Genomic DNA, 27,457 nt, shown 5'->3' with positions numbered 1-27,457 from the left:
ATTTCTTATGTAATATAATTGGTTGATATCTGGTGCTGCCATGTGTGTTCTCGTTTTGTCAGGCATAAAATTGTGTTATTTACGGTTTACATATTTTTTTCTCTTATCATATCGTTACGTTATATTTGTTGTTACAGGGCATATGGTGGCGCGTCGGTGCGGTCTTTGCTATTACCAGGGTATTGTGTACTATTGCTAGGTGCTAATTTTGTTGAATAATGTCTGAAGTTTTTGTTTTGTGGCAAACGTCTGTGTGGCATATGTATTCTAGTGCACAATTACTGGCCGTGTTGACTACACAGGTTACTGGTACCCTTGAAGCGCCCAGGCCCTGAGGCCATCCCAGGGTCCGGATGTACAAGAATTTTGTACGTTGGCTTTTTTTTTTAATTAAATAATGTTAGGAGAAGTAAGTAAATCAAATGTTAAGTTAAAATGGACATAAAATTAGACAGTTTGAGACCTCCAGATCGACGCCTGATTACGAGGAAAACTTGAGCGTTAAAACCTTTTGGACTAGATGTCCAAGATTATTCTGAGAAGACCAACAGTCTGACCCGATAATTGAAGGATTCCTCTTACACCGGACAGATTCATGTGGACGTTATTAGTCATGTAAATCAAACACGACAATGACAAAATTTAATACTGCATAGGAAGGTGTAGCCAAAATTCTCTTCGACGTTTGGTAATATTTTGCATTTACCTGTGATTGGCTTACAGGTGGTGATAAGAATTTTAGATTTGGATATAATTAATCGACGGTATGGAAAAATTAATCACAGGAGTAATATATAGACCTCCCAATCTTGATAGAGTCAATGAGCGACTTACCTGGGATGAAATGCGCAGGGCTTCCATACACAAAGTCTGTATAGTAGGCGACTTTAACCTTGGCCAAATAGATTGGACTGACCTTACAGGTAACTCAGAATCAGAGGATTTTCTCGAGACGATCCAGGACTGTTTTCTAAGTCAACATATAACCGAACCCACCCGGGGTAATAATATACTCGATTTAGTTCTGTCAAACAGAGAAAACCTCATTAGCAATGTCGAGGTAGGGAACGAACTTGCAAACAGCGATCACAAAGAAATTAGATCCCAGTTAGATTTTCAGGGCAGACGTAAGGAAAATTCCACTTAAGTACCAGATTTCAGAAGGGCAAACTTTGACAGTTTAAAGAGGCAGCTGAGAGAGTGGGTGTCGCTCTTGGCCATGAACCTGACAGATGACACCGACCAGATAACGAGATCTGAGATTGCAGAGTTCCATGATAATTTAAATAGTGAGTTACTTAATGCACAAAGGCAGAACATACCATACAAAAAACTCAGATCAGACAACAATGACCCTAAATGGATAAATAATTATTTAAAGAACATCATTGGCCAAAGGAAGGCTATAGGTAGAAGGATAAATCGTGGCGAAATTCACCTCCGGGATTATTATAGGGTATTGGCGAGTAGGGTTAAAACCGAGATAAGGAAAGCCAAGAGGAATATTGAGGTAAGGATAGCAAGGGAGGCGAAGACAAACCCCAAAGGATTCTACCAAATGTATCAAACTAAAACGCGAGAAAAGATTGGACCAATACTGTCAGACACCGGCGAGCTCACTGATAACGACAGAGAAATGAGCAATAATTTGAATAAATATTTTTCAACAGTTTTCACCACCGAAAATTTAAACATGATACCCAGGGCACCGACTTTATTCAGAGATAGTGAAGAAAACAAATTAAGCGAGATAGTAGTGACTAGTAACGATGTTAGTAAGCAAATAGACAAACTAAAGCCTAATAAGTCACCTGGTCCCGATGAGATATTTGCCAGACTATTAAAGGAATGTAAGGAAGAGCTTAGTATGCCCTTAGCAAAATTGTTTAACATGTCCTTAAAAACAGGTGTAGTACCAGAATCCTGGAGGATAGCGAATGTAATACCGATTTCCAAGAAGGGGGATAGATCACTATCCTCTAACTACCGTCCAATCAGTCTAACATCAATAGTAGGCAAATTACTGGAAGCAATCATTTCAAACTCTATTCGAAATCACCTGGAGAAGCACAGATTGATCAATGATTCCCAGCATGGCTTCACAAGCGGACGTTCATGTCTACCTAATCTATTAACATTCTTTTTTCATCAGTTTTCGAATCGGTGGACGAGGAGCACAATTATGATGTGGTATATCTCGAATTTAGCAAAGCCTTCGACAGAGTCCCCCACGAAAGACTAATTAGAAAGGTAGAAGCACATGGCATCAAAGGTAATATCCTTAAATGGATTAGGGTGTGGTTACAGGACAGGAAACAACGAGTGAGCATTAATGGCACTAAGTCCCATTGGAGCAACGTCACAAGTGGAGTTCCCCAAGGCTCAGTACTTGGACCATTATTATTTATTATACAGTATACATAAACGACATAGATATCGGCATAGACGGCAACATAAGCAAATTTGCTGATGACACTAAAATAGGACGTGTTATTAAATCTGACGAGGACTCCACAAAACTACAGGAAGATCTAAAAAATTTTTTCGAATGGTCTGAAAAATGACATGAAATTCAACGTGGACAAATGTAAAGTACTCAGCATAGGAGATGTAAACAGGGAAACCAGATACCAGATGAACAACGATGCCATAGAGAAATCCGACTGCGAGAGAGATTTAGGAGTAATGATAAGTAGGAACCTTAAGCCAAGTAAACAATGTGTTTTTGCTCGTAACAAGGCTAATAAAGTACTTGGGTTCATACAAAGGAGTGTTAGTTACAAGACTAGCTAGGTCATCCTAAAACTGTATCTTGCTCTTGTGAGACCACACCTGGATTACGCAGTTCAGTTCTGGTCACCGTATTACAGAATGGATATAGAATCCTTGGAAAGAATTCAGAGGAGAATGACAAGACTAATCCCGGGCATTAGGAACCTTGAGTATAGAGACAGGTTAAAGCATCTTAATTTGCACTCCCTCGAGAGACGTAGAGCGAGGGGCTACCTGATAGAGGTGTATAAGTGGAAGGCAGGGCTAAACAAAGGGGACATTACAAAGGTACTCAAACTATCCAACCAGGAGCGAACTCGTAACAATGATTTTAAATTAGACAAATTTAGATTTAGGCGTGAAATAGGTAAACACTGGTTTGGAAACAGAGTAGTGGATGAATGGAACAAGTTACCAAATATCATCATTAACTAGAATACGCTGAATAGCTTCAAACATAGGTTGGATGCTTATATGAGCAATAGGGGTTGGGTGTAAACGGGACTGCCCAGTATGGGCCAATAGGCCCGCTGCAGTTTCCTCCATTCTTATGTTCTTATGTTGTTATGTTCTTATGTATTTCTTTAACAACGTCCTCGTTGTAGGGGGAGGGGGGACAAGTCTGTTGCCGTGGGGAGGTGTCGCTGGAGGAGGCAGGGAAGGCGGGCGTATGGGTGTGTGGGTGGGAATGGTTGTGACGCAGCCGGTAGCGGAGAGGCTTGGACTATCGATACTGGATAAGATAAGGTTGGATATTGATAAGGAGGGGCAGGTGGAGCCGGATAAGACGTGTTTTAAGTGAGGAGTATGATAGGGTGATAATTTACCCTTGTGGAGAAAGAGAGGAGAGAGGAAAATAAAAACAGAGAGAGAGAGAGGATATTAAATGAAATAGCTACAGAGAGAGAAAAAACAGGCATCAGAGGTGATAATGTGAAGTGTGAAGTCTTGAGACAAAGTCCAGGTTGGGGGTCGCTACCAACCTTTAGACCTGAGGCCTCAAGGTCTCAAGATCTGAGGCCACAAACCTCCAAGACCTCAAGCCTTAACGACTACAAACCTTCAAGACCTCAAGCTTCAAAGACCACAGTTATCAAGGACCACAAACCTCCAAAGACAACAAACCTCCAAAACTTCAAGCCTCAAAGACCACAGGTATCAAAGGCCACAAGCTCAAAAGACCACAGTTATCAAGGACCACAAATCTCCTAAGACCGCAAACCTCCAAAGACCACAAGCCTCAAAGTCCAGAAGCTTCAATGACCACAAGTTTCCAAAGACTGCAAACTTCCAAAGACCAAAAGCCCCAAGATTAAAATCCACAAGCTACCAAAGACCACGACAAACCTCCAAAGACCACAAACAAGTCTCCAAAGACCACTAACAAGCCTCCAAAGACCACAACAAGTCTCCTAAAGCCACAACAAGCCTCCAAAGACCACTAACAAGTCTTTTAAAACCACATCAAGCCTCCAAAAACCACTAACAAGCCTCCAAAGACCACTAACAAGCCTCCAAAGACCACTAACAAGCCTGCAAAGACCACTGACAACCCTCCAAAGACCACTAACAAGCCTCCAAAGACCACTAACAAACCTCAAACGACCACAAACAAGCCTCCAAAGACCACAAACAAGCATCCAAAGACCAAAAACAAGCCTTCAAAGACCACAACAAGCCTCAACGAGCCTCAAGGTCCTTTTACCATCCGTCTATGTCTTAATTTCTCTCTCCTTTTTAGGTCTTCATTAGGCTGTGCAGATTATGTGGGCAAGTGACTTTTAAAATTTACCTGGCCGGATATTTTATGGAAAAGGTTACATAAACATCTTAAAAGACTCAAATTTGTTGTGTATATCAACTCAGATCACTTGTGTTTGTCTAAATATTGTCAGTGGCGGTAACCCATGACATGTGATGTCATAACACCTGTCACTTCACCTTTCCATTACTGTACTATCTTATCTGTGTCATATTTATCTCAAGTCATCCATTGTCATCCATTACTCTCTATCTCTCTGTCTTTCATATTTATCTCAAGTCATTCATTGTTATCCATTTTGTAAGAAGGTCTGTCTGTGGCTTCCTTTTTCTCTCGTGACTCACGTCGGTTGGCTGGCTGGCTAAGGAAAAACTATAAAGTATATACTGTATACGTAGAATTAGGTTAGGTTAGGTTACATTTTTCGTGTTAAGTAAGGTTAGGTTAGGTTGGGTTAGGTCGTAGTCCCTATGTTGTGCTGACGTAGTTACAATTGCCAGTACCCCTTCGTGACTCACTAAAGGTTTCAAGCGTCACCAGATAATGACACAACACCTAGAACTGATAATATAGGTTAAGTCACGAGTGTTCTCTGCGACAAGACGTGTACAGTTAAGACCCTTTTGTTAACTTAATATCACGTACGGGTGATTTTGTGTGTGTGTGTGTGTGTAATAATAATAATAATTAATAATTAACGGTTTATTGAAAGAGCATGGCAGCCGGAAGGCTGAAAATATACAGTTACATAATTGGGGAATTGGTCTCTTGATTTACAATATACAAGTAACATAAGTGATACAAATATGATATATAATAACTAGGTGGGGAGGAGCTCAAACTACAGGGCATTTCAACATAGTGACAGTGCAAAAAGTAAGATTGACTGAGAGTGAATACACTGGTTGGTTACAAGTTAGTGATAATTTTTACAATGGTTGGGACTGGGCTGTTCTTATAGCGACCAGTTCGTGCTCGTATGGGCTGGATGCGGTTGTGGTGTGTGTGTGTTTGTGTGGATTAAACTTGTAAGTTACATTTGGGATCACCTGAAGTTTAGACACTAGCTTATTTCACCCTAGCGTAAACCTATCATAACAAAATATAACCCAGTTTAACCTAACCCCCAGGTAGCGTTACACCACCACAGCAAATCACTATAACCGACCACCATTAGACCAACAAAAGACCACCTCAGCGAACCACTTCAATAGACGGAAAAAAAACTCTGCAATAGATGAAAAGAACAGACCACTACCACAGGGGGAGGGGTAAAGCGCGCGCGTGTGTGTGTGTGTGTGTGTAATGAGGGTTCACGGGCACACTAACACCACCATTAGGCAGTAGACTGTAGAGGTACTGTATATACGTATGCGATAATTGACAGACAGGGAAATAGAGTTTTACTTGTAGTACATTATCTGAATGATTTTGGGATCACCTGGAGAATAGCTCCCCGAGCTTTTCAAATCTTACGATTATCCACGCTAACCTATCCCCCTTGGTAACGTTGGGTTTTAATCATAAGGTGAAATAAGCCGAGGGGCAAATCTTTAAGTGATCCCAAATTTCGCGCAAGTTTACAAAATCGTTCCTGGTAGGAACCTTGGTAGACTATCTCCACTAAAACTATTACAAAGAACCTGGAATTGGGATAAGTTAGGACAAACTAACAAGATATGATCATTATATTGGTCAATCTTAACGATCGTCATTCAATTAACTATCAATTAAACTAATAGATATTCAATATAATCCGTCTTAATATGGCCATCAACGTCAAGAAGTAAAAAAAAAAAAAACTCGTGAGCAAAACCCACGAAATGCCTCCCCTGTTTTGGTTTAACTTTTTTTTTTGCGAGTGTCAGTATGGACGGGACCATTACTTGGAATAAATATGACGGAATATCTTAATAAGATATTAAAATAAAGTAATATAAAGGGTCTCCAGTCATCAGTAAAGCAGTTCCAATATTCTGCAGGACAGATGGCACGTGACGGGAGTAGGTGTAGTGTGGTGTACTGTATACATAATGGTTGGCGTGCAGGTTGTATTTGGCTATCTGGGTCACGGGGTAGCCTACACAGTGAGAGTGTTTTTGTTTTTTTTTGTTTTTTTATGGGGATTAGCCCACCCGGGCACAGGTCACTGACCCACATCGGGGCCTGGGGAGCGAAAATGTAATAATAGTAATAATAATCATCATCATAATAATAATAATAATAATGATAATAATAATAATAATAATAATAATAATAATAATAATAATAATAATAATAATAATAAAGAACCACAAAGAAATACAAAAATGAAAAAAGATCAAAAGCAAGAAACAATATATGTATGTTGTGTTGTCAATAGTAAGTGAAACAATTGAGACCCTGCAATTGTGTGTAAATGAGGCAGAAAGTCAGATAAGCAACCTGAGACTCGGTCACAAGGTGTGTAGGCCAGCCAGTGTCTATCCCCAGGCGATACAGTATATGGACCTGCACAAAGGGCGACAAAATGTTATGTTTAATCTTTTAGGTGCATGATCTGTCAAGCTGATCTTTAGATAAGTAGTTTTGTTGGTTAGTTAATCCTTATTATTTATTTAATTCACGCAAAGAGAGTGATAGTTGACAAATGATTAACATTTGAAGATCATATGAACGATAAGCTTGATAAGGTGAACTTGTTGATGGGTCAGATCTAATTAATCATTCCATCATTGAAATGTTGAATACTTGAGGTTATTTTACAAGCCCTTGATGTAAGAACACTTAAGAGTCTGTCAGTACAGCATGGCAGCCTTACAAAGGGAGAGACATTCACACAGATAATCAGTAAAATCATAATACAAGTTTATTTTGATTCAGTATGTGTATAGAGAATGGAGGTATCCAGAGGTGTTGAGAGGAGGGCAACAAGCCGAGTTACTAAAGAGTTAAGGCATCACCATCGACGTACTTTAGGATATGCAATTTAATATGTAATGGTATAATCGAGATTGTCAAAAGTGATGTAAAGACTTGCCTGCCAGTAGGACCACATATCAGTAATAATTTTAAGCTGGGCGAGATAAGTCCATACACCAAGTTGAGATAAAAACAACTGTGCCTCGTGGAAGTTCGGAACATCATACCTAAGCAAGTGGTCATATCTGCAAAGGTGTTGACTGTCGAGAAAAAGATGAGACATATCAAGATGTTATGGTCGAGTACAGGGTTGTATAAGAGCCTGTCTGTTGTGTTGGGAGAAGACGCAAAGGGGTGGGAAGACTATATAGGTAACGTTTGAGAAGCAGATGAGGAGCTAGATATACCGGCGTACAATTTTGACGTTAATATGGCTGTTATCTTTATTTCGTTAGAGACGATCTAAGAGTAATATTTACAGGGAAAATTAACCTACGAACTTTTATAAATGCAGCTCCATGTTAGTAATCAATCTCACCTGGAGGTCGTGTTGGTCACGTGACCTCCAGCTGCCCCTATACCCCCAGTTATCAACTTTTCGTAACCGATATTGATCAAAATTTATAAGAATAACAATATCATACTGCTATGCTGAGCTGCTTCAGTAAACGTTGTACCATGTTTTATTATTTATATTAGGGATAAGACTGAATTAATTAAGTTGATGGTATAGGCTACTGATGAAAAGAATGGGATTGATAATTTAATTAAGAATAAGTAAGGTTTGATAAGGTCAACTTATGTGTCCTTAGGTACTAATATATGTACAGAATTGTACTGTATATAGTTTTCTGTTGTCTTATACGCATTTATGTGTTGTCATTATTATATTATAACCATTAATCTAACTCCTAAATAACCTTATCTTTGTAGATATCATCAGGTGTTTGTAAGGACAATTATTTTATACTTTTATAAGGTTGGTGAGGCAGTTCTGGGGTTGTCTAGTAATAAAACCTTTTAGGTATATGTGTGTTTGGTTTGTATTTATTATGACTTGTGTGTTTATTTTTTATTCATTTCTTAACGTGGGAGGTATGGGTGAGGGTGGACAGTGGTGCACGCCTGCTGCTGCTGGTGCAATTGTGTCGGTGTACAGTCGCCATCGAGGTTAAATAATGATGGTCCCTACTTGATTCAGGGTGGCAGGCACTATGGACATCTATTGTAGGGAGTAATACTGGATAACTAGTACCTCGGAACATAAAGGTACCCAGTTACTTCTCGGTAGAGAGAAGAAAATAATGTTTAGAAGTTTACTCGAATTTGTAAATCAACAAGTCTGTCGCTTCTCCCCTTGATTGCCGACAAATTTATCCCTAAACGTCTTGTAAGTACAAAAAAAGGGGGAGATGGGCTCTCATCATCCTGTAATTCAACAAATCTGACGTTTTTCTTCCTCACTGGCGAAACACAACATATCACTGGACTCTTACCTGGTTGGTGTCGTTGTAGACACAGACGGGGCCCATGACGATCTTCCAATTGCAGTAGGGGCTGCCCATGGACACTACCAGTTCCCCCTCATCTTCAGGCGCGACACTGCTGGCGGCCAAGTCTTCTTCTTCTACTTCTGGTGTGAGGGTGGTTGAAAGGATGGAGTCTGTAGGCGTGGTAGTGGCGAGTTGTAGCAACAGTGCCATGACGAACAACGTCGCCACCCTCACCATCTTGATGTCGCTGCTCTCACCCAGTCTTGCCATACTCCTCCTGAACCACAAAGAAAATTTCCCTTCTTAGCACTCTTAGCTCCTGCCTGTTGCTGGGTACATATTCAGCCCCTCACATCCAGCACTTAACCACTTAGTTTCAGGCTTGTTCAAGGGCTTTCTCAAATAATCTCACTCACTACCTTGGGACACTTATAATACCAGCCCTGTTGATTATACCGGAACAAGATTGTGATCTATAAGTTCTCGTTTTAAATCCACCCTATATTAACATAAACATTACAAGAGAGGAATAATATGTTTCTGTGTATGTGTGTATGCACCTTGGAGGTCGACTGAGATACTGGCATGTATATCGCCTTATCATCGTCTCTCCCTCTTTATCTGTCCTGCTCCAATGATACAGATTGTGCCTGCGTCATGACACGCCCACAGCACCAGGGACACGCCCACAGCAACAGGCAGCCACCAGGGACACGCCCACAGCGACAGGCAGCCACCAGGGACACGCCCACAGCAACAGGCAGCCACCAGGGACACGCCCACAGCGACAGGCAGCCACCAGGGACACGCCCACAGCAACAGGCAGCCACCAGGGGACACGCCCACAGCATCAGGCATCCACCAAGGACACGCCCACAGCATCAGGCAGCCACCAAGGACACGCCCACAGCATCAGGCAGCCACCAGGGACACGCCCACAGCATCAGGCAGCCACCAGGGACACGCCCACGACACCAGGCAGTCACCGCGGACATGCCCACAGCACCAAGCCTCCACCAGGGACACGCCCACAGCGCCAGGCAGCCACCAGACACATGCCCACAGTACCAGGCAGCCACCAGGGACACGCCCACAGCACCAGGCAGCCACCAGGACACGCCCACAGCACCAGGGACACGCCACCAGCAACAGGCAGCCACCAGGGACACGCCCACAGCGACAGGCAGCCACCAGGGACACGCCCACAGCATCAGGCATCCACCAAGGACACGCCCACAGCAACAGGCAGCCACCAGGGACACGACCACAGCATCAGGCAGCCACCAGGGACACGCCCACAGCGACAGGCAGCCACCAGGGACACGCCCACAGCAACACCCAGCCACCAGGACACGCCCACAGCATCAGGCAGCCACCAGGGACACGCCCACGGCACCAGGCAGTCACCGCGGACATGCCCACAGTACCAGGCAGCCACCAGGGACACGCCCACAGCACCAGGCAGCCACCAGGGACACGCCCACTGCACCAGGCAGCCACCAAGGACACGCCCACAGCACCAGGCAGCCACCAGGACCGCCCACAGCACCAGGGACACACCCACAGCAACAGGTACACGCCCACTGCACCAGGCAGCCACCAGGGACACGCCCACAGCACCAGGCAGCCACCAGGGACACGCCCACTGCAGGCAACCAGCAGCCACGGCAGCACAGCAGGGACACACCACAGCACCAGGCAACTAGCAGGGACACACCCACAGCACCAGGCAACTAGCAGGGACACACCCACAGCACCAGGCAACCAGCAGGGACACACCCACAGCACCAGGCAACCAGCAGGGACACACCCACAGCACCAGGCAACCAGCAGGACACACCCACAGCACCAGGCAGCCAGCAGGGGACACACCCACAGCACCAGGCAACCAGCAGGGCACCAGGCAACCAGCAGGGACACACCCACAGCACCAGGCAACCAGCAGGGACACACCCACAGCACCACAACCACACCCACAGCACCAGGCAACCAGCAGGGACACACCCACAGCACCAGGCACCAGCAGGGACACACCCACAGCACCAGGCACCAGCAGGGACACACCACAGCACCAGGCAACCAGCAGGGACACACCCACAGCACCAGGCAACCAGCAGGGACACACCTGCAGCACCAGGCAACCAGCAGGGACACACACAGCACCAGGCAACCACCAGGGACACACCCACAGCACCAGGCAACCAGCAGGGGACACCCACAGCACCAGGCAACCAGCAGGGACACACCCACAGCACAGGCAACCAGCAGGGACACACCCGCAGCACCAGGCAACCAGCAGGGACACACCTGCAGCACCAGCAGCAACCAGCAGGGACACACCCACAGCACCAGGCAACCAGCAGGGACACACCCACAGCACCAGGCAACCAGCAGGACACACCTACAGCACCAGGCAACCAGCAGGGACACACCCACAGCACCAGGCAACCAGCAGGGACACACCCACAGCACCAGGCAACCAGCAGGGACACACCCACAGCACCAGGCAACCAGCAGGGACACACCCACAGCACCAGGCAACCAGCAGGGACACACCCACAGCACCAGGCAACCAGCAGGGACACACCCACAGCACCAGGCAACCAGCAGGGACACACCCACAGCACCAGGCAACCAGCAGGACACACACCCACAGCACCAGGCAGCCAGCAGGGACACACCCACAGCACCAGGCAACCAGCAGGGACACACCCACAGCACCAGGCAGCCACCAAGGACGCACCTACAGCACCAGGCAGCCACCAAGGACGCACCTACAGCACTAGTCAGCCACCAAGGATGCACCTACAGCACCAGGCAGCCACCAAGGATGCACCTACAGCACCAGGCAGCCACCAAGGATGCACCTACAGCACCAGGCAGCCACCAAGGATGCACCTACAGCACCAGGCAGCCACCAAGGACGCACCTACAGCACCAGGCAGCCACCAAGGACGCACCTACAGCACGAGGCAGCCACCATGGACTCACCTACAGCACCAGACGGCCTAAACCTCAGGTTGTTCCCCACTTCATAACCAAGGTGTTGAGGGTCAGGAAAAGCATCACCCATACATAAACTTCTAACCTAACCTAACCTAACCTAACCTAACCTAACTTTACCCCCAGATAGCGTTAGACTATTTAACCCCAAGCTGAAATAATCTGGGGGTGCTTATCTTCAGGTAATACACACTTTTACACCCACACCCACCCCTCCCATTTCCTCATCATACATAAGGAGAAGAGGATTCACGAACAACCTTCGCTTTCAAAGGTCGACTTGTACACAATCAGCTGTTCCGGACCAAAACACACCACCACCTCGCTCACACCTGTCAAAACAATGCACTTTACACAAAGACACGAAAACGCAGCTACACAGGATACTAACCTTTCAATCCCATCTCCTGCGTCATCTTACACCCTGGTTAATTATTCCTCAAATAACTTTTACTTGATAGAGCAATTAACTTTCCTCCCCACACACACACGTACACACTCACACCGAAGGGTCAAGACGTACCTGGCGCTCCTCTCGGAGCGGCCAGGTCAACTGTTAAGTTGGCCCATACCAACCCCCTCCCCTGAACCACTTCTCCCCACCGGAATATCAACAAGTTCTCGCCAGAAGTTACAATTTCATTTGGGAAAGAAATGGAACCAGTGTTAAACAGAGGTGAACATTGGTGAACAGTGCTTAAGTCAGTGAGAACAACTCAACAGTAACAGTCGTACTCAAGTTAACCTTCACACAGTGAGGTCCCAGGTACCCAGTGATAACGGCCCGTGAGACCCAACAACCAGCGATGTGTTAATCCGTCTACGATAGGAAGGCCTGGGACCACACCTCACTCATATAACACCATCTGTGAGGGAATTACTACACCATGTCAAGTCCCTCGCACCCTCTGTGAAATTACTGCACCACGTGATGCCCTCATAACACCATCTGTGAGGGAGTTACTACACCACGTCAAGTCCTCATAACACACCATCTGTGAGGAATTACTACACCACGTGATGCCCTCATAACACCGCTCTGTGAGGGAGTTACTACACCACGTCAGGCCCCTCATAACACCATCTGTGAGGGAATTACTACACCACGTCAGGTCCCTCATAACACCATCTGTGAGGGAATTCGTACACCACGTGATGCCCCTCATGATGCCCCTCATAACACCATCTGTGAGGGAGTTACTACACCACGTGAGGCCCCTCGTAACACCATCTATGAGGGAATTACTACACCACGTGACGCCCCTCAAAACACCATCTGTGAGGGAATTACTACACGTGAGGCCCCTCATAACACCATCTGTGAGGGAATTACTACACCACATCAGGTCCCTCATAACACCATCTGAGGGAACTACTACACCACATAGGTCCCTCCTAACACCATCTGGGAGAGAGTTACTACACTACGTGTTTGCTGTTCAACACCTACATTAATCTGAATGTTCACTGTATGTTCCTTTACCTATCTCTAATGAAGGCTTTTGTTAAACCACCAATGTATGTAATAAGTCATTTATGTCCAATGTATATTTTCAGCCTTTCTGGCCGTGAACTTTTTCAATAAACCGTTAATTATTATTACACACACACACACACACACACACACACACACACACACACACACATGCCTTTCCTCGTCAAGTTAGGTAGGTAGGTAGATGGATTAGGATGATTAGATTAGCATAGGTAGGCAGACTGAGATGGGTTAGGTTAGGTTATAATTGATTATATTTTATTATTCATATCAAGGTAGGGAAATAGGTATGGTTGGGTAAGTTAGGTTAGGTTAGGTTAGGTTAATTTAGTTTTGGTTAGGTGGATAGTTTAGGTTAGGTGAGGTTGCTTAAATGAGAATAGTTACGATGGGTTGGGTAGGTAAAGTTAGGTTGGGTAGATTAAGTTAGGTTGGGTAGATTGTTAGGTTAAGTTAGGTTGGGTAGGTTAAGTTAGGTTGGATAGGTTAAGTTAGGTTGGGTAGGTTAGGTTAGTTTAAGTAAGTTCGGATTGTTTGGGTAGTTAAAGTATGCTGGGTAAGTTAAATTTGTTGGGTAAGTTAAGTTTGGTTGGGTACCTGCACCCCCTAGCTTAAGTCACCACACCTGCCACCACACCACACACACGCGCTGCATACACAACCCACGGTACAAAACATCAGAGAGAAAGGTGAATGACTAAAGTGTGTGTAAAATATCACATGGGACATGGTATTCATTTAACCTTTTACCGCCTGAATTTTTCCGTCGCGAAAATTAGCTTTTTTTTCTTTTTCTGTGTTGCAAATAAGGCATGGATTCATTCAGATTTAAAAAAATCTATATAATATAGAAAATTTTCAAACGTGACAAAATCGTCACGGTCGTCCTGTAAGACAAAAATGCCTTGTTTTTAAGTAGATGCAAATTCTTGCCTTTTAGTGTATTACAAATGTCAGTTTGTAAAGAGCTATTTTAAGAAACACCAAAACAAGTGACCGTGTTTTTTTTCAGCAAATAACTAATACAAAATCAAGTGACCAAGTGTTTACTTGAGCATATAATCAACCCAAAGTTTAGAAACTAAGTGTAAATATCTACAGAAAACATGAAACAATGAGCCTAAGTATACGAAAAACTACTCATTTTCGCTCATATGGAAACTCGCTCCTTCATTTAAAATAATCACAGACCTCCGTACAAAAACAAAAAATATTTTGCCTGAATTCTCAATTTGTTTTTTTCCCCGTAGAAATGCATAGGCGTACATTACAGTTATTACAGTAGAACACAGGAACAGCTTTGCAGTTTGGATTTTTTCACCTTTCTCTCGTCATCACTACTGGATAATGGTGATATCCAGGACCCAACCATATCAAGTCTGCCAGATTAAGGACCAAAATAAGCACAGCCCGCGCAGTGACGTCAGGCTAGGCATAGGACTCGTTTCCACGTCGCCGCACTTACAATTTCAATCTTTTCCATTTTTGACCTCTTTCATTTTCTTTTCTTTCCTTCGGAGATAACCATATTTATGCAAAATTGATAATAAAGATGAACATCTTTTGATTGAAATTAACTCTGTATATACAGTGATCACTATAATTCATTCAGGACCGATAAAAATATATCAGACACTAAATAATTTTCTCAGCACAGTACTTTTAATGTTAAATAATTTACACAATACATTTAAAATAGTACATAGTGATCTCAGTGATCTCTGAAAATGAACAAATGTTAAATCTATCTATATTAACCCCAGCTTTATGGTGTGGAGTTCACTTTTATTATCTTGTTTTGGCTGATGCCAGATGATTTTATTCAACTGTGAGAACCCATTGGTCATTTAAATATTAATATCATAATAAAGAAATAATAATACTGATAGTATATTGGCTATGTACACGTAATTATATATATGTAATACATATTTTCATCATGACTACTGACTTACTCATACCAACTTTCCAAGTGTAACTGTTTTCATCTTTTTTTTTTTTGTTCTTAGGAAACCTCTGCACGCATTATCCTTTTGCTTGTTGTATGAAATGGTCTTATTTGGGTGTCTAATCATAAAGAAAACAGAGATTTAGGCTGGGACAAGTACCAATAAAATTTCTAATTAGCCATGAAAAAAAAAGCAATGAATTGTAAAATATGCAGATTGGACAGTAGTGGCGGGAAAATGTGGCATCGTTGGGACACACACACACACACACACACACACACACACATGACCTATCTACCTTCCAAATATTTGCTACAAATAAATCATAACGATATCGGTACTGTACTCATGTGTATTCCAAATGAACTTCAGTGTTGGCTGCTTTAGTGTTACATAAAATCTGACGAATCTATACACGGTATCTTGATAAATTCAACTTACCATTACGCAAATAAAGGGAGGGCACAGCTACTTCCTTTAGGAGCCTTTTGCTGTTGGGGCTTTCAATCCCAAGTAAGCGACTCTTCGTAACATCAATGTAGTCGTCCTTAGTGAAATGTACAGAACAAACTACAGCATTTTGGGGACTGATGGTATCAGCACGACGACTCAAGTTTATCCATACATTCTTGAAGGGTTCATTTTTTGGAAAACTTAAGTACGTACTTAATTTCTGAGCCTGCTGTCTTAACTTTGGTGTTTGGACAGCCAAATATTGCACAGACACTTGGCATAATTGTTGTCCAAAATAACAGCATTGCCTTCACTAGACCACACTGCACTCCACGTGTACATTCGGTACAAAGCATTCACTTGACGGGGTCGGCCTCAGATTGCATGTGTGACGTCACACCATGCAGGTTGGGTCCTGGTGAATGTCCATCAGTTCTGATCTCATCCCCAGGAATGGCTTTAGTGGCAAGAGAATTTCCTTTTCTTTCCAAACTCTGAGGTAATGGTGCCAGCCGAGGATGGACGGCCTCTTTTTCTAGTTGTGGGATTTTCCCTTCAAGAAGTAGTGCTTCAAAGAAGACTCCCCCTTGAATGGGACCATCTGTTCATCTACACAAAGTCTGGTTTATGAATTTCACGAAACTTGGCTGTAAGATGGGTTAGCAGTGGTCGAATGGACGAGTTGTCAGTCGGAATTTTTTCTTAAGATGGCAAGTCAATGGGTGAAGAAAACGCTTAAATTCGGTATGCTGGGTGCCAAAATGATGCAAAAGGCCGATTACTCCAAAATTGAAGTTTTCATCACTGTTCCCTATTTCATGTCTGGAATGTAAGTTTTCGTCACTGATGTCTATATTTAATGTTGTGGAAGGACTAGGGACGACCCTGGCCAGGAAATGGCTTGAAATGACCAGATGACAGATGAAATTTGACGTACTTCATAACTAGATGGCGGAGTTCTTGATAATACTCTACAATCATAAAGACATCTACTTTTGGTAAATTTTCTTTCATCTGTTTTGATGAACCCTGGAAGTAGTTGTCCAACCTTCTCGGCTGATCGGCTTTACTGTGCAATACAGTAATACTATATTGAATATATAAATATTACTAAGTACATTAACTAATTCAATGGATATTTGCTGCCCCTACTACAAATTTCATAGTATAAACATTTCAAACAATATTGGTATTATTTTGGTTTTGGTCATCTGGGAACCTTAAGATTCTAACTATGGGTTTAAGTACTTAAAACAATAAGAAACATGATCTCTAAAGGATTTCTGTCGCATTTTTTTTCTCGATCGCATAAGAAAATACAGGTCATGTGTTAGGTTAGGTTAGGGTATGATAAGTTAAATTATAAGTTATAAGATTAGCTTAACATACACCGGTAAGGAGGGGGGGGGTAGTAACTCAAAACTAGTGATTTCCGTTAGAAATGGTCTAAATCGTTCATAACACATCGCAAACCACCAGAAAAACAGTCTGCATATCTTACAGGGATGACCAAAACTTAAAATTGACCTAATATTGTATAGCCTATCTCGAATCTAAGCATCCAAATACTTACGGTAGTTACAGTAAGATTTTACCCATTAATTAAATGATGATATATCCCAGTGGTTCATTAGTGAATCATCAAAACAATAACAACACTATGTTGTCATGTTTATCTAGCATCGGGCATTCTTAAAACAAAGTCCAGACAATGTCATCACTTCTCACTTGACTTGTATCTCCATCCCTGCGTCGTTTGCAGGGAAGGTGGTGACGTCATTGCAAATGGCGGCCCTGTTTCTAGAGAAATAAACTTAACTCGACTATTATAGCAGAACTTTAAACTTTTATTAGGCTACAAATTATATTTACCGTATCACTCTACGAACGTGGCAGAGTGTATTTCTTGTGTTTACCCCAGAACCGACAACTCGTCCATTGTTAAAAAAGTTTATCATAATTGGGGTCATTACTTGATAAATTTTCTTTATTGAAGTGGTCATTTGATTTTATTTGCTCCCATCTATCTACTCATCACCTCTGAAACCGCGGCGCAGTTTGGACTGTGGAGTTTACCTTTTCAATAGAGGCATGAGTTTGACAGCTTCTCCAAAGACATTGCAATTAATGTTCCTAAAAACTTTTCAAATTCAAGGACACTGAAATTCAGATTTTTGTCAACACTTTTTTGTGCTGCATAAGGATACTTTGCTCTCCAATGTGCTCCATAATATCAGAAGAAAAAATCCTTAAATACTCCACAGGACACCTTACTGTAGTACCAAGTTCACTTGTTCACTTCTACCCAACCATTCAGGTATGTTGAACGCAATATTCATGCTTCCCACTTGACACCAGAGAGGCAGTTCGCTTCGTTTTCTTGGCTGGGACACCTTCCTACACTCTTGGGCTGCGTTTGAAGGCACTTTTTTTTTCTTTCTCTTATCCTCTTCACCACTGATCGGCTCGTTAGCCGCTTGGGAGATCGGTCACGTCTCTGTTACCAGTGGCGTAGCTAGAGTGTGTGCGGCCCTCGGCCCTGAGTTTGCGCCCCCGTGCCCCCACAAAAAATACATATTGCACAGTGACTCACTCTTATATATATATATATATATATATATATATATATATATATATATATATATATATATATATATATATATATATATATATATATATATATATATTAAATAGTTTGTGTACCATTATACTATTACTGTACCTTCACATACTCAAATATAGTATGCTTTAAATACACACCAAACATACTTAAACTTTATAAGTAACAGTTAAACAAAAAGCAAAAACGACATATAGGATAGGGAAAAAAGTAAAAAAGTGTAAAAAATTAGGACCATCTTTATTTCTGAAATGAAAACTACAACTTTCTACAAAGTAACTTTTCTTGATTTTTGTTGGCAAATTCTTCAATGACATTGTCAAAAACTATTTCATCTGTCAATTGTCGCTCTATAGCCAGTATGGCAAGATTTCTCAACCGCAAGGTGCTCATAGTAGATCTTAAGTAATTCTTGATCAGTTTTAGTTTCGAAAAACTCCTCTCACAGGTAGCAACACTAACAGCAATTGTGAGGAAAATCCTCAGCATTATTACTATATTTGGAACCGAGTTCCTAAGGTAATACTTTTGAATAAACTGCAAAAGTTCAAGGGGGCCTTCTTTCCACGTCTGTATTCTGTCTTTAATAGTTATAGCAGCAACAGCAACAAAATGCTGAAGTCTTTTTCTCTCAACGAGGAACTCCTCTTTATCAATGTCGTCGTGATCGTGATCTATTTGACACTCATATTTATCATCCAAAAGATTCAATGGGGTAAGGAAGGCATATTTCTCAGCAAGTTCATGAAGCTGTTGAAATCTCAAAGTTATTTCTTGGATCACTCTGTCCAGCGAAGAAAACATTTCTCTCCTCAATTCAATGTCGTATGGCAATTCAGCATCTCGTGATCCTTCACCAAACATATGTTTCTTCTTTTTGGGTCGACGCCGATACAAAGGGATGGATTAACATCTCCAGTAGCTGCAGATATGGGTGATGAGCAGACCCAAAAGTGCCGCCCGGGGCGGACCGCCCCCCCCCCCCACCCGCCCCCCCCTAGCTACGCTAGTGTCTGTTACTCACCCTTGGCAAGTACTGGGCATGCACCGGCTCCTGAATGTACCTGAACCCGCTCCAGTGTTGGTCAAGTCTTGTCTTGAAAGAGCTAACACTCGGTGCCGTCACAACACTTTCTGGTAGATTGTTCCAAAAGTTCACAACTCTCACCCCGAAAAAGTTTGCCCTCACAGTTTTCTGGACTTGCCGCGTCTTCAATCTTGGGCTGTGACCCCTTGTGGAGCTCGTCTGTTTTAGTTAAGTTTAACAAATTTATTGACAAAGCTTGGAGTACAGTTAGCCTATTATGAGTAATTCAGTCAGGTCTTGACACTGAGGGTGGTATCACTTCTGACTGCCACACAGGACAGAGGTTCATACACAAAGAAATACATCATATTCATTAACAGTATATATATATATATATATATATATATATATATATATATATATATATATATATATATATATATATATATAGGGAGAGAGAGAGGGGGGGGGGGGCAAAAGAGAGACAGAGGTAGTGTTGACAACGAGCTTTGCTAAGGTGTGAAACAGCTGGCCCTCGCCTCCGGCTGACTAGGCTGACTAGCTCGAGCAGTCTCTAGCCGTCCAGTGAACTGTTAAGTCAGGGAGTTAATAAGTCCTACATTAGACCCGAAACACGTAAGTTTTATATGGTTTAACACCCTACTCTACTCAAATATATTATATGTAGTCGTTAATAGTGATGGAGCATACGGTTGAATTAATTATCTCATACGTAACACATGTAATTTGTACTCTGCAGGTTTTGACCGAATAAAGAACAATCGAGTTCTACTTGCAAGGGTCTCCTTATCCCACAGTCGCTCATTAGTCGGTTAAAGTCAAAACGTGGGTCCTACAGTCGGAATACAGTCTACTGAGAACTGGCGAGTGACTGGACAGTCGACGCACGGACCTTCAGCCGGCGCGACACCCTGCAACTTTGCAGCAGCAGAGCGGGGACGCCTTTGTGTGAATTTGTGAATCATCGACTAAAGTGTGATCCCTATATATAATAGTTAACCCAAGCGAAAAGGGGTTTGTGGGTTGAGTGTGTGTACAACATTCAAAATTATGTGTATGTAGAGAAACGTGACGCCTCTGTAGGTGGGTTGTGTCAAAGGACTGGATCTCCAGATATGATTGGATATACCACAAGCCCTAACATGTTAGAAGTAAGGACCGGTGAATACGGAGAGCAGTTCGTGGTGTGCACACTTCTAGGATGGACCATAAATGGGCCAGTATCTCCTACATCACCCAGTATTGAACCAAAATAAGCCCGGGAAGTTGAGAATAGTTTTTGACTGAAGCAATGTATGAGTTGGTGTCCCTGAACAGCCAAGTGATGCAAGGGTCACACCTCAACAACAAATTGATGGGAGTCCTCATTAGGTTCTGACAAGAAAGGGTGGCACTCATGGCTGATATCGAGGCTATGTTTCCACCAGGTACGAGTACTGCCTGAGCATAGAGACGCCCTGCGCTTCCTGTGGTGGACAGACGACCAACTATCGGGTGGAATGAGCAAATGTCCAAACACAACAGAGCTGCTTGGCGGCAGTGGCTAAATGAACTTCCCCACTTGTCTTAAGCATGCATCCCTCGATGTTACCAGCCTAAATGTGCAAATCCAATAACTACAGTATAACTGCACCACTTCGGTGACTCCTCCCAGCAAGCATACGGGGCTGTATCCTTCCTCAGGACCACAAGTGGAGACGGAGCCCACTCTACCTCCTTTGTGTGTGGCAGAGCCAAGGTAGCTCCTCTGAAACAGCAAACCATACCCCGGCTCGAGCTATGTGCGGCAGTGTTAGCGGCCAAAGCAGACAAACAACTGAGAGAAGAACTATAGTTGCAGATCGACAGATCAGTGTTCTGGGCAGACAGCATGGTCACCCTTCACTACATACGAAACACAGGCGCTTCCATACCTTTGTGGCAAACCGAATTGCAACGATACATGAGAATTCTGATGCAGAACAATGGCGACATGTGACCTCCAACCAAAACCCAGCCGATGATGCCAGCCTTGGACTGCATGGGGCAGAACTGAACAAGGACTGCAGATGGATTCAGGGACCCCCCTTTCTTTTGTTAAAAACAAAAATAAATAAATAAATATAAATAAATAAAAAGGGAAAAAAATAAAAATAAAAATAAATAAATAAATAAAATATTGGCCAAAGAACCCAAAGCCGATTCCTAACCTTGCAGATAAAGATCCAGAGGTAAAAAGAGAAGTAACAGTACTGGTAACGAGCACTGACCAGGGGGAGAGTACCCTAAAAGGGCTATGGGTAAGGTACTTCTGGTGGCATAAGCTACTGAAAGGTGTGGCGTGGCTCAGGAGGTTCATACAGTGGCGCTTCAACGGTCCAAAGGAAGAACATCACCAAGAAGATCGACTGAAGATCAGCGAGTTGGATGAGGCAAGATTAGCTGTCTTGAGCCTGATACAAAGGAAGGGATTTCCCCACGAGATGGATGCGCTGGAACGAGGACACTCCATCAGGACTGGTGACGTAAGCAGTCTGGAATCTTACCTGGGTGCAGACGACCTGATCAGAGTAGGCGGCCGACTGAAGCGTGCTGCTCTCCATCCAGACCAAAGGAACCCCATACTATTACCCAAGGGACAAAACCACAGAACTTATCATACAAGAGGTACATTCAACCAGGGCTGGCCACTCAGGACACGAGCACACTCTAGCAGCGCTACGCAAGACATATTGGATACCCTGTCATGGTCACAATGACGGCTGGTCTGTTTGAAACCTGATGATTCATATTATACTCCACGCCCGCAAAACATGTGGATAACTGATGAGTTATTCCTAGGAAGAAATGCGTTTTCCCTCTCTTTAGGTGCCAGCCATTTTCTCCAAGATCCCAACGTATATACACAAAGGCTCCTTGTCCGTAAGTCCCGCCCATTTGGGGTACTAACAGTTGTCAACGTATATATTCCACTTTTTCCTGGCAAGCTCAATCTCGAATTAGTTTATGTAAGTCAACCTGAGAAATTCGCCAGACCTGTGTCAACTGAGGGTCATCTTTGAATGTGTAGCAGTTGGTTTGAATGTAATTTCTGTCATTGCGTGAGTAGCCACCTCTGGCAACTCACGGCGTATATAAACCTGTGCGAGAAGGAGAAAGCCCTTCCTTGACGTCTCCAAATTATCCCAGGTATATGAGCGAGTGTTCCCCGCCGATATAGTCATTCACTTTAACTTAGTCAATTTTGTGAATAACAGTGTTCATGTTGTAACAGTGAAATTGTCATTTACCCAGTGTAAGAATTACTATAACGTAAATGTCGTCGATCGTTGCTAGACGAAAGATTGTTTGTGATTGAGTCATCATCATCCCTTCCTTGACGTCTCCAAATTATCCCAGGTCCAGTGTGTGGGTTATTTGAACACCCCACCGGCTGCCCGGGGTCGGTGGATACCTAACAGTTAGCTGTATTGGACGATGTCGCTGATTCGGCAGGATTAAACTGCTCCAGTCTGCCTCTTGGGAACTAGACCCCAGAATCTCGCCACATGTAAGACTACAACCGACCATAACAGCGATCTTCATTTGTTGAGACACCAGTGTTATGCCCTGGGACACTCCGTACAGTTATTTGGTCCACAGTATTTGTTATATATGATTGGGGATAATAAACTGGAATATAATTATCCCTTGTTGGGTAGTGAACCCATATAAATTGTTAGTATCAGTATTAACGTGTTATGTGTTGTGAGTGCATCCTCCATATGTACTACCAACAGTTTTAGTGAAGGTACCATATGTAAGTTTGTCATGTGGTGTAGTCTTTGTAATGTACCATCAGTAATGTTGTAGAAGCAAGAGTATCTAAGTGGAATTGCAGATAAGTAAAGCCAAGGAGTTGATCCTTGTAGCTGTATGTTAATATAATGTACCACCAGTAATGTTGTAAGAAGTAAAAGTATCCACTTGGAATTGCAGATGAGTAAAGCCAAGGAGTTGAACCTTGTAGTTGTATGTTAATGACATCTTTTACCTAATTTAATTTCATATTAATAAACCATTTCTTAGAGTCTATCAGGAGTATCATTTTCCCTCTGTAGCCACATTTATTTTTGTCCAGTGACTTGATACCAGAATTACAGTACCCAGGTGCCCTAACCCTCGCAATGCTACCAAAGGTCTGAGGTGATGAAGTAACCATGAAAATAAATATTTAGACAGAACAACTGAAGGAACTAAGACCTAGAAAGAAGTGAAATAAGAATATAAGGGAGAAGAAGAAAATCCTCGCCCTTATAACCCAAATGCCGTAAGTTGATCAATGATCGACTGAGTACTACATAGGTGTGTAAATTGTAGAAGCAATTGGAAGCCTTCCCACCAACGCCAAGCTGACCTGCCAGAGGACTGGGTACATCCAGAAGATCGGCCATTCACCTGCACCAGAGTTGACTGTTTTGGTCCCTTCATGATTAAACAAGGCTGGGCCCAGGCGAAAGGATGGAGATGCTTGTTTACATGTCTGGCCACCCGAGCTATACACCTGGAAGTCCTCACCTCACTGAACACAGACTCATTCGTCAACACCATGACGAGGTTCACATCCCGCAGAGGACCTCCCAAGCGCATCAGATCCGACAATGGAACCAACATGATTGGAGCGATCAGAGAACTTCGGGAAGCGGTGAGTAAGTGGAACAGCAGTGACAATGTTAGGAACACAGTCTTGCAGAGGCAAATAGAATGGGAGTTCAACCCTCCGACTGCCTCTCACATGGGTGGAGTATGGGAGCGTCAGATCCGCACGGTGAAGAAGGTTCTCCAGGGGGTGATGGGCACACAGGTACTAGACGACAAGCGACTCAACACCCTGTTCTGTGCCGTGGAAGAAATCGTCAACGGGAGGCCCATCACCCCAGTATCCAACGACCCGAGAGACCTAGAAGCACTCACTCCACTTCACCTACTGCGAATGCACGCAGGAACCCTGCCCACCGGAGGCTATCAGTCCATAGCAGAAGCGTACCGACAAAAATGGAAGCATGCCCAATTCATTGCAGACCAATTCTGGAAGAGGTGGGTTAAGGAATATCTTCCGACACTCCGGCAGCGACAGAAGCACTTCCGGGCACACCGCAACTTCCGCACTGGGGACATCGTCATCATATCTGGACATCCTCTCCCAAGGAGCTAATGGATGCTGGGAAGGATATTGAAGGCAGTACCGGGTGATGACGGCCTGGTGAGGCGTGCCAAAGTAAAGACGAAGGACTCAGTGTTAATACGTCTAGTGACAAAGCTCTGCCTATTGGAGGGAGTCGGAGAGTGAGACTCCAGGCAGACAATGGGTTTCGAACAAGCTCAACAGGGGGAGTGTTACCGTCACAGTAGAATAAACTAGAAGGGAGGGAGAGAGAGAGAGAGAGAGGAATAGAGAGAGAGAAAGGGGGGACAGGAGTGAGACAGAGGGAGTGTTGACAACGAGCTTTGCTGAGGTGTGAAACAGCTGGCCATTGCCTCCGGCTGACTAGCTCGAGCAGTCTCCAGCCGTCCAGTGAACTATCAAGTCAGGGAGTTAATAAGTCCTACATTAGACCCGAAACACGTAAGTGTATATATATATATATATATATATATATATATATATATATATATATATATATATATATATATATATATATATATATATATACACACACAAACACACAGACTCATACATATGCATACACATACCTACATATATATATATATATATATATATATATATATATATATATATATATATATATATATATATATATATACACACACAGATCAGATTCATGTGGGTGATGTCGCTGTTCACTGCCATGCAGGACAGAGGTTCGTACACAAAGATATACATCATATTCATTGACAGTATATTTAGGTCAGAGTCATGTGGGTGATGTCACTGTTCGCTGCCATGCAAGACAGTGGCTCATATACATTGGACGTCATATTCTAATTGAAGATTAATCAGTGTGGGCTAGCAAATTTGGGATAAACAACAAGATACAATAAGCCAGGTGGCCTGAAGTCTTTGACAGTGTCACATTCAATAATATAGTGTTCAAGTGTATGCTTTAAAGGTTTATCACAAAGTTTACATGCTGAGTGTTCCGGTATGGGCACAGCATTGCTAACTTGCCAGATGTGTCTGTATCCTAGCCTAATTCTGACCACGACTACATCACATTGTCTGGTTCTGTCCTTATGCTGGCCATACCTGCACCTCTCATCACAAAATTTGTCATCTAGCCGTGTGTCTGTCTGTCTGTCTGTCTGTGTGTCTGTTCTGGGCAGCCGAAACGGCACAATCGTTTATCATCAAACTTGGTGGAAAAATCGCAAAAAATTCGTAGAGTGGAACAAACCTGGTCCCATGTCAATGGTTTCTTTAGGAAGGCATTAATTAACAATTTTATTTACTATGGAAAACGATGCAAGTCTACGGACTTGGCTCATCCTAATTAACCATGCAAGTCTACGGACTTGGCGCACCCTCATTCGCTGTACGCTAGCCAAGCACGAGCGTTCAAACTTTCACTGGGCACGAAGGTGCCCGTGATTACTTGTATTTACTAATGCTACAACTGCAAGGTCTCTGCTTTTCTCAGTTCTTCTAGATCAGAGTTCATGATTCTGACTTGAATGTTTTTAAGTACAGCATTGGACAGGCCAAGGTCACAGCCAACATTTTCTTTCTTACATGCCTCATTGGCCAGTCTATCAGCACGGTCATGACACCTAATTCCAACATGGGTCGGAATCCACACAAATTAGATACGAGAGTTGTTCTCATTGACAGTTATCATTTCTTTTAATATCACATACAACTTTAGACATAGAACCTGACGGGCTGTTAAGGTCGTCTGTGGCCAAGTAGATTCCAGTTAGCTCAGTTTGTGTTGTGCTGGCCCAGTTGTTCAGCCTTTGCTTGTTTGACACTATCGTCTCTTTTTCTTTATATATTACAATTGCACAGCCTGTTCTACCTGTGTTTGTCTGCACAGAACCATCAGTAAAAGCATAACATTCACTTGACTTAATACTCTCTATGTGTCTGTTAATAGTTTCTAGTGTGACACGTTTCATCATATCAGTGTTTAACATTTGCTTACTACCAACAGGAGTGTAATTAATAGGAACTGATATTTCCAGCCAAGGAGGAATGGCATTAATGGGTTCCTCTGGGGTGATTGGGACATTCCATTTCAAGAGATCTGCAACACTTTTATGAAGCCACGCCCCAAAGAGTCTTTTGTGGAAGGTTCGCGAGATAGTCGGGATTACTTAGATAGATCATCAACTCAGTTTGAGCTGTAGTTTGGGGACCATTGTTCTTCAAATCTTTGACACAAAACATGGTATTAAGTAGAGTTATCCTCTCAGATAGGGAGGGCAGTCCGAGTTCTTTCCTCATGTTTACAATTCTGGTTGATTTTGGGCATCCTAGAATGATGGGCATGGCTTCATTTTGCACTACCTCAAGGCTGTTGAGTTGTTTGGCTGAATAGTCACAAGATGGAAAGCATGATAGACAACTACAGAAGGAATGAAGTGAAGATAGAAAGTACGAGCATATGTGATGTTGGTTCATCCATCAAATTTGCCTTCTCTGACAGTTCTTCATTAGGCATATAATCACGCCCTATAATAAGACAAAACATAATAATCATAAGCCGGCGGTAAAAACATTAGCTATGAACCTAGTAGAAATTATTAGCATCACCAAAAAAAAAAGCATGTAAACATCAGTGAAATACTCACCATAATCAGGACATTCACCATCATTCTCTTTGTCTGATGAATTGGCATCTGGGTAAAAATTCCGCCCTGCAAAGCACGCCTTAGGCCATAAAATCTGTGGGGGTCCGTACTTGTTGTAAAGTGTATGTTCAGACTAGAAGACAGTGTGAACTAGTTCGTCACGCTTGAACAACCACTGATAAATATGTTTA

The 27,457-nt window shown here is 43.1% G+C and overlaps 2 protein-coding genes across 6 annotated transcripts in view; one reads left to right on the top strand and one right to left on the bottom strand.

Annotated features, from left to right (window-relative positions):
- The window catches only part of LOC121857743, a 100,851-nt gene that overhangs the window by 14,721 nt on the left and 58,673 nt on the right, over positions 1–27,457 (bottom strand). For 4 of the 5 annotated variants that reach the window (XM_042353865.1, XM_042353867.1, XM_042353868.1 and 1 more), the window contains one exon: positions 8,932–9,205. The exons of the other annotated variant lie outside the window; for it this stretch is intronic. In XM_042353865.1, the coding sequence (XP_042209799.1) occupies positions 8,932–9,198 (267 nt within the window). In that variant the 5' untranslated portion in view covers positions 9,199–9,205. The remainder of the gene's footprint in view (positions 1–8,931; positions 9,206–27,457) is intronic. 5 annotated transcript variants of the gene reach the window in all.
- LOC121857666 (translation initiation factor IF-2-like) lies at positions 9,586–10,665 on the top strand. The gene has a single exon (XM_042353726.1). It carries the CDS (start codon positions 9,586–9,588, stop codon positions 10,663–10,665), a length of 1,080 nt encoding a protein of 359 aa, XP_042209660.1.

The sequence above is a fragment of the Homarus americanus genome, unplaced genomic scaffold (assembly GCF_018991925.1).
Source record: "Homarus americanus isolate GMGI-L3 unplaced genomic scaffold, GMGI_Hamer_2.0 scaffold16712, whole genome shotgun sequence".
In the NCBI taxonomy this organism is placed as follows: Eukaryota; Metazoa; Arthropoda; class Malacostraca; order Decapoda; family Nephropidae; genus Homarus; species Homarus americanus.
This window is presented reverse-complemented; position numbering and strand designations above follow the sequence as displayed.

Coding starts and splice junctions, on each gene's coding strand:
- LOC121857666 (XM_042353726.1), top strand. CDS start 9,586: ATGACACGCCCACAGCACCAGGGACACGCCCACAGCAACAGGCAGCCA.